This window comes from Pteropus alecto, unplaced genomic scaffold, assembly GCF_000325575.1.
Source record: "Pteropus alecto unplaced genomic scaffold, ASM32557v1 scaffold246, whole genome shotgun sequence".
NCBI lineage: Eukaryota > Metazoa > Chordata > Mammalia > Chiroptera > Pteropodidae > Pteropus > Pteropus alecto.
Window position 1 is genome coordinate 1459949 of NW_006437742.1, and position 8714 is coordinate 1468662.

At 32.1% G+C, this 8714-nt stretch overlaps 1 protein-coding gene across 2 annotated transcripts in view; it reads right to left on the minus strand.

Annotated features, from left to right (window-relative positions):
* Nucleotides 1-671: 671 nt before the first annotated feature.
* PIH1D3 (PIH1 domain containing 3) overlaps nucleotides 672-8714 on the minus strand; it is a 35300-nt gene continuing 27257 nt past the window's right edge. For both annotated transcript variants that reach the window (XM_006914790.3, XM_015591647.2), the window contains exons 6-7: nucleotides 5330-5415; nucleotides 672-874 (exon numbers count right to left, since the gene is read on the minus strand). In XM_006914790.3, coding sequence (XP_006914852.1) covers nucleotides 745-874; nucleotides 5330-5415 — 216 coding nt within the window. In that variant the 3' untranslated portion in view covers nucleotides 672-744. The remainder of the gene's footprint in view (nucleotides 875-5329; nucleotides 5416-8714) is intronic.

The window sequence follows — 8714 nt, forward strand, 5'->3', positions numbered from 1 at the left end:
TTGTGTTATAGTATATAGTTAATTGGCTAAAGTTCTTAAGAACACTGAAATAAGTGGACCAACATTTTGTGATCATATTTCAGTTATTTAATTGACCATGTAGTAATCTGATTGGCTAACCCGTAAATTCTATCTAGCTATCACTATAAGAATGAAATAGCTTTAAGTCAGACTGTTAAAGGCAAATATATGATCTCACATGTAAACTATAAAGAAAATAAATGAACAAACAAACAATTATAGAGAACTGATGGTTGCCAGAAGGGAGGGAGGTTGGGGAGCTGGTTGAAAAGGTGAAAGAATTAAGAAGTACAAATAGGTATTTACAAAATAATCACAGGGATGTAAAGTACAGCATAGAGAATATAGTCAACAATAGTGCAGCAACTATGAATAGTGCCAGGTGGGTACTAGACTAATCAGGGGGGTCACTACATAAGTTATATAAATGTCTAACCACTATACTGTACACCCGAAACTAATAAAAAAATAATATTGACAACTGTAATTGAAAATAATTAAATAAATAATAAATGAAATAGCTTATTAGTATGAGAAAATGTTTCCTACCAGAATAACAGAAATGATTATAAATGGTCAGGATATCAGTAGAATTGAATTTAGGCTCTTTCTGAAGTATGTCAGAATAATAAAAAGAAGATAAAAAAATATTAATCATTTAAAATTTTATTTTTATTCTTTGTCAGGACTGTTTTGCCACTTTCCCTCCTTATGCATGCAGTTTCAGAAGAAATTAATGAAATCCAACTCTCTTTTCAAAGTCACAGTGACTTCAAGAGTCTCAGTTTCCGGGACGTATAAAGCTTTGGCATTGTTACAGTCCACAGGATGGGGAAAGTTCAGCAACAGCTTCCTAAAAATCAAAACAAAGTCAAATGAAATAAAAACATAGAATCAACTTCCTAAAGTGATATTAAAAAGATATCACTTTCAATGAGGCAACAGAAAGCAATATATACCATCAGAATGTTACAAACCAAAAAACAATATTTAGATAGTGCAAGTACTGAATCAAAAGTATGCTTAAATAACACAAATAGTATACTAGTTTTTTGGCCTTAAAAATCCAAGTAGTGGTTTTGACTCCCCCTCTTTTTATCTAAACTGACCTCATTTTTCATTATAATAACATAGTCTCAGGCTCTGTTTATAGGCATAGAAAGAGAATCATTGCAACTTTAAGTTGGTTGGATAGATCTGTTGCCAGTCATACTTATGTGTAGATGGAATGTGGCTGGCTGATACAAATCTGAAAATTAGAATGGTTCTATAAGAATCTAACACAACTTGAGGCTGAGTCTCTACTGCAGGTGTAGTTATTGAAACTCAGCCTGAAATGATTTCAATACCAGATCAGTGAGAGTGCTTGTCTTTGCTTGCTTCTGGTTCTTTCTACTATACATTGACAAAAATTCCCTGTGAGAGATTATTGTTTACTTTGCAGTTGATGATTCAGTTGCTGGATAGCTGAACACTTTGGATGCATTGCTGAGATGTGACATCCATAATTCTGTCATAGTGTTATGAATCTGAATTATGCATGGGGTAGGCACATGCTGGTATCTGAAGAAAATTAAATGCATGAAACACTTGTTACCTCACATTCTTGACAGAGAAGGCTTGAGCACCTCTATAAAAAGGGATAACTATGTATAGTACCAGGTGGATACTAGACTAATCAGGAGGATCACTTCATAAATTATATAAATGTCTAACACTATGATATTCACTTGAAACTAATATAAAATAATATTCAATGTCAACTCTAATTGAAAAATAAGTGGACAGAAAAGCTCTGTTAGAAAGTATAAGATCCAAATCAGTAAAGGAATCTGGTATTTATTAGAAGTACTTATCGAATACTTGTATAAAGAACTAATATTTGAAAACAAAACCATTGAAAATCACTTGCCTCTTTACTCATTTGCAAAGACCTAAGTTCAGGACACTGGACTCATTAAAAGTATTTATCACACGTTTGTGCAACCTGAAGTAGAAATTTTCTATGACTCTTATTCCATTCCAAGTTTTTGGGGTAGAAGAAACAGCTCCCTCCACATTAAGTAATGAAATCACAATGATTTTTAATGTAGCTCTTGATATTTGACATCTCAAGAAAAGTAGGTGCAGAAATATTTAGAGTCCATCTTTCTAAAGTTGTTAGCGGTATAGGTTGTGCTAGAGCTAAATTTGCTCTATTCCTTATTCTACAGATGATAACATATTCACTATAAAAAGAAAGCAAAGCTCAGTGCAGTGGTAGCTTCACTGCACTATAAATCAACTGAAGGAGTTCCAATGATAATGTGCATTTCTCTGTCCAGAGAGAAATAAATTCAAAAGAGACCGTGGCCATTGGAATGATCCATCTATCCCTGTATCTCTGTCTAGTCTTTAGTAGAATTACTTCACATATTAAAATTTTTAACAATACAAATTGTGCAACTTATTTAGGGTCTTAGAAGAAGGAAAGTATTTTTGTCTACTCTGTTTTACTGTCCGATCTCTGAACTTAGATTTACATTTAAACAAAATAAAATTCTACAAATACTTAACCATGTACAATTCATTGAAGAACAAGATTTTATCTTATCTTGGTGCCCCGCCCCAGTGTTAGCGAAAGACTTTATAAATGTTTGCTGAATGAATAAATAAATGAACAAAAAGAAAATCTGTCACCACAAAAGATATTTGAACAACTACTATAGATTAGTACTATAAAATATGAACATTTAAACCCAAATTCCTCTGCCTTTACATTGATAATATATTTGCTTTTAAGATGTTACAGTTTAGGCACTGATCAAATGTTTATCCAGTGCCAATTTTCATTATAAATTATTTAAATATAAACAATAATGCATGAAAGTAAAAAAGTTATCTATATAGTGAATTCTAGTTTAGAGACTTACATGCTTACATTTATATTAGAGAATTCAAGTTGATGTTGCTTGTAAGAAATTTAAATAAAGGACAACCTTGCTGTGTGTATATTCATGTAATGCAGTTTTAATTTTATGGAGTTAATAAGTGATTTGATTTACACATCTGGGTTAAAAAACAGACATGGCCTTTTTAGGGCTTCCTATTGGAGACATAGCTAATTTCAAAGAAAATGCAGAAATAACTACTGAGCTGTAATTTACTATTCCATTTAGAAAACGTTTTTTAGGTATCAATGTCATTGAACATCAGTCAACTTGAAATTAATCTAAATTAAAGGAGCACAGCAAAGGTTAGAATGTGTTTTTATTATCACAGTAAAATAATTCATTTATGATATTCTTATAATTCACTTTGAAAAATAATGATACTTCATATGAAGACAAAAGTCAGGAGATTCTGAAAAATTATCCAATTTTCCGTCTTTTCTCCTTTCCGTCTACTTCATATTGGGAATCTACATGCCAAAACAACCAATTTCTAAAAAATGAAGAATTCAGCAAACTGCCTTTTCTCTTTAGGTTGTATAATGCCAAATATCTGGGTATTATTATTAACTACAATGCAGTTGATTATCGTTTGATATTATTTATTAGTCAATTCTGTGAAAATGAACAAAAATATATATATTAACAGAATGTCCTCTCTTATCTTTCTTGAAGCAGATAAACATAGTTTTACAGGGTGTCACAATTAGAAACTATAAGACATGTTTCCAATAATACAATTTCAGATAATAGCGTGGCTCCAAAGAATGCTCAAGTGTTTAGAAAAAGAGATTTTAGAAAAACCTTAATTCTATCTTCTGTCTTCTATCTTAATTAATGTTTTATTTTTCTTAAGAGACAGTACCTCTCTGCACTGAGCATTTAATATAGAAGTACAGTATGATAAAAATCACCTAGTGAAGCTCACATTCTATATAGAAAAGTATCTCTGTATGACTCTCATTTAGTGGGCTCTGACTGATATCTGGAATGACAGCATACTCAGAGCAGCTGCCTAAAGATTGATGGAGACAGTGAGAATTGCTAGGGGAACGGAAATTAACTCCACGGTGTATAGATATGTGTGTGCTTTTAACAAGCACACAAATATCATGGAAGATTGATTGTCCACTTAACCAACTTTCCTTGTGAAGTTTGGGTAGAAGAATAAATGTGTATATAATATGCAATGAAAAAATTTCAGTACTCCTGGAAGTGAATAGTAAAAATAGTGGAAGTAATTTTTATAATATGAAACAAATTTTGTGAGAATACATTTTTGAAATTACTATATAAGTAATGAGAACATATTTGATATATATTCATCTGTAGATCATTTTGAGTTAAATGCATCTACTACAGAAATCAAAGTTAAGCTATGTATGTACATTGGGTTGTTTACACATAAAAGTTTTTTGTATGAGTGATCTACTTTTTATTTTTTTTGAAGTCATAAGATCAACCAAGGAGAATTATAGGTACTGATAATGGAAGGAAGAATGCGCTAGCAGCAAACTGCTCCCCACACGCAGTTTGAAATGATGTTACAGAGAAAGAACCACTACAATCAACGAAAGTGCACTCACTCCTATACATCCAGATGAAATGCGAATAAAGCAGTGAGTTAGATATTTTATCTAGCACACACCAGGTTCCATTGATTCTCTCTTTATAGAGTTAGTTTTGAGAGACAAGACTGATTTATCCACGTTTCAGTATAAACATTTTATATCAATTTTACTGTATATACTGTGTTTTGGGGACATGATTTGAACCTATGTAAAAACAAGGCTATTTTGAAAATATCAAAGTGTTTAATTGAATCATTCCATTATTCTCTGAATTATTTTAAAATGTATCCATGCAACTTGAGGATTGAGTAATAAATTATCTGTTAAATATTTTAAGTAATTGATGACAAGAGTTTTTTGTTGATTTTTAGATGATTATAAACAAATTTAACCTTAGAGCCCCCACCACATCCAAAAAGTTTAAAGATATTGCTTCACTTATGCCATCACTGTACAAAAAAGAAAAGAAAAGAAAAAACCAGCAAGACTTACAGCCGAAGGGATTTTCATTTCTAGCTATTTTTCCTGACAGATAAACCAATTGTATCTGAATGTCAAAGACTGTGTTTTGGTGGTATCAACCTTCTCCAAATGTACGAATGCACAGTAGAAAAAAAAATCTAGATATTTCCAAATATATTTATGTTTATATTATGTAGATCAAAGATCTGAATGATTAACTGACTTTTTCACTTTTCTTCAGACTTTAGGGGTGATGTAAAATAACTATGTACACTTTAAATAAGAATATTGACTAAAGATTCATTAATATTATAATACATTATTCTAGTTCTAAATTTTACTCACTTATTAGGAGTACGAAGGTCAAGGATCATTTCCTGGATATCAATTTTAATTTCAGAAGGGTTTGTATTTGGCAGTTTAATTTTAACCTGAAAGAGAAAATCAGAAGAAAAATGCAATTGTCTTGAAGAACCATTAATTTGAACGGTACAAGAAAATATGGGGAAATAAGAACTAATATAAAATGAGAACTTAGTAGTGCCAACTATGTTCCAGGCTATGCCCTTTCCTCACAACAATCTTGAGAAGCAGGGATTATTACCCCTCTTTTACAGATGGAGAAACTGAGATACAGTGAAGTTTAGTGAGTAGCCCAAGGTCTACCTGACTAATCTGTATGTAATTTGACTGAGGTCTATTGATTCCAAAGCTATAGAGAAACACTTTGGTTACTTGCCTCTAATTTTCATTGTCTGAAGGTACATAATAATACAGCTGCTAGAGTTGAGGATCTTCAACTGCCTTTATATCAGTGGGCCTTTTGTATAAAAAAACGGTTAGTTCTCATGTTAGGTGTGGGTTGATGATGCCATCTGGTAGCCTCCTGATATAAACTCCCAGACCACAATTCCCAGAGAAGTGTAGAAGTCCAGAAAAGTTTTTAATGTAACAAAAGAGAAATATAATATGACCCTACAAATAAATTCAGACTATTTATTGGTTTGCTAAGATTTCATTTAAAAATGCCTCATCTCAATTACCACGTGACCCAGCAATTCCACTCCTGGGTATATATCCAAGAGCATTAAAAGCAGGTATTCAAAAAAAATGTATATAATGTTTTTATTCATAGCAGCAGTATTCATTCATAATAGCCAAAAGGTGCAAACAACCCAAATGTGTATCAACTGATGAATATTGATAACCCAAATGTGATATATCCATACAATGGAATATTATTCAGCCATTAAAAAGAATAAAGTACTATTACATGAATGGACCTTGAAAACATTAAGTTAAGTGAAAGAAGCCAGGCACAAAAAGCCATCTATTATAGGATTCTCTTTATATGAAATATCCAGAATAGGCAAACCCATAGAGATTGAATGCAGACTGGTGGTTGCCAGAGGCTGGAGAGGGAGAAGAGTGACGATTTAATGAGTATGGATTTCCTTTTGGGTTGATGAAAATGTTCTGGAATTATATATTGGTGATGTTTGCACAACATTGTGAATGTACTAAATGTCACTAATGATAAATTTTATGTGTATTTTGTCACAATACAAAGTCTCATTTCCCAATCTAAATTTAATTATTTTTTATAGAAGTCGGTTCTGTCTATCTATCTATCTATCTATATCTAACTATCTATGATAACATGACATATCGCTTCAAAAACAAACAAACAAAAAAACAACCTAAGGTTAAGGAAAACTATGAAGCTATATGTAAAATGAGCTAAAAGACTTGAAATATTGGACATTTGGTGATTTCAGAGCTGGAATGACAAGGATAAAGACCATAGGTTATAAGGGAAATGCATATCAAATAAGTGATGGGAAAACGGAATTTCTTGTAAGACACTTAAAGTAGACAATAGTATTTTTGCGATATAAAGGATATGGACCAATACATGTCTGTGAGTTATAGCTTACTTTATTAATTCTATATATAAAAGTTATTTGCCAATAGAGCTCTAGAGGTCCTACTATCTAAATATATCCTATAGTTAATATTTTCATTAAACAAAAAATACAAAAAGCCACCTATTGTAGGATTCTTTTTATATGAAATATCCAGAATAGGCAAACTCATAGAAATTGAAGGCAGACTGGTGGTTGCCAGAGGCTGGAGAGGGAGAAGAGTGACTATTTAATAATTACTTCTTGATTTATATTTGGAAAATTCAAATCTTCATAATTAGAGATGCTTTAAGTGAGAGAAATAGAACATTTCTCAAAGAGGTAGTTGTAGACACTCTATCTCAAAGTAAATGAACATTCTATAGGACAAAGATAGACCAATTTTTACTGTAATAATATTCAGATCTGACAGTCGAGTTGAGATGTTCTTTAGTTGCAGGATGACTCATGTCACCTGGACCAAGGGATACAAATATTTGTTTCTTTAGTCTGAAATGTTTAGATCTTTCAAGGGAAGATTATTTCCCCAGAGTTTGAAATGGCATTTGAGGGAGGAAAAAAATTATGACTTCTGTGAAATTTAAATACAACTTTTGGGTAGAATTTTAAAGTGATTCTTGAAATAATTTCCAACTCTAGTGAGGGGGAATTCAGAAACAACTAATTAGTCCTCTCGAGGAAATTAAAATTGTATACTAAAATGGTTTCAGATGAGAAACAGGAGAAAGAACAAATTAAGTGGAATGGTACACATTAATATCTCATAAGACAGAAAGTTCACTGAAGAATCTTAACGGAAAAACTCTTGAAACACGAATCAGACTTCTTTAGAGATACTTGTAATGAACGCCTGGAAAATAGACTTGATTATGTATTGACTTCTGATTTTACCCAAGACCTAACTTGTCCAACGTTAGTAAATACAGTATGTCATTGACCAAGCAATTAAAGGGATTGACATTCCTCTCTTTAGATAGGATACAAATTAAATTTATTTCAAAAAATAAATTATTTTAATAGGTAAACTAAGAAAAAATGCTAATAATTTCATGGAGAAACTTGCAACCTTTGGGGAGCTCAACTTTTGGAGTCAAACTTGGGTTTGATTCTGGTTCTGTCACTTATAAGTTATTTATTGTTTATTAGTTATCTATTGTTGCATAACCAAAACAAATCACACACCCCCAATTTATGACTGAAAACAGCAATAAACATTTATTGTCTCACACATTTTCCATGAGTAAGAATTTGGGAGTAGTTTATCTAGGTAGTTCTGACTTAGAGTGTATCATGAGATTGTAGTCAAGATATTGGCTGGGGCTGGAGACATCTGAAGATTTTATCAGGGCTAGAGGTTCTGCATCTAAGATGGCTCATTCACATGGCTGTTGGCAGAAGGCCTCAGTTCTTCACAACATGGACTTCTCCATAGCACTTAAGGTCGCTTTAGTGTCCTTATGACACAACAGCTGTCTTCTTCCCAGAATAAGTGATCCAAAAGAGCAAGGCAGAGGCAATGTCATTCTTTCACATAGCCTCAAAAAGTGTATTCTTGATTATAAGTAATTGAAAAAAGAAATTGAAGAAGATACAAATAAATGGAAGCATATACCGTGCTCATGGATAAGAAGAATCAACATCGTTAAAATGGTCATACTACTCAAAGCAATCTATAGATTCAATGCAATCCCTATCAAAATACCAATGGCATTTTTCAGAGAGCTGGAACAAATAATCCTAAAATGTATATGGAACCGTAAAAGACCTTGACTAGCCACAGCAATCTTGAGAAAGAAGAACGAAGT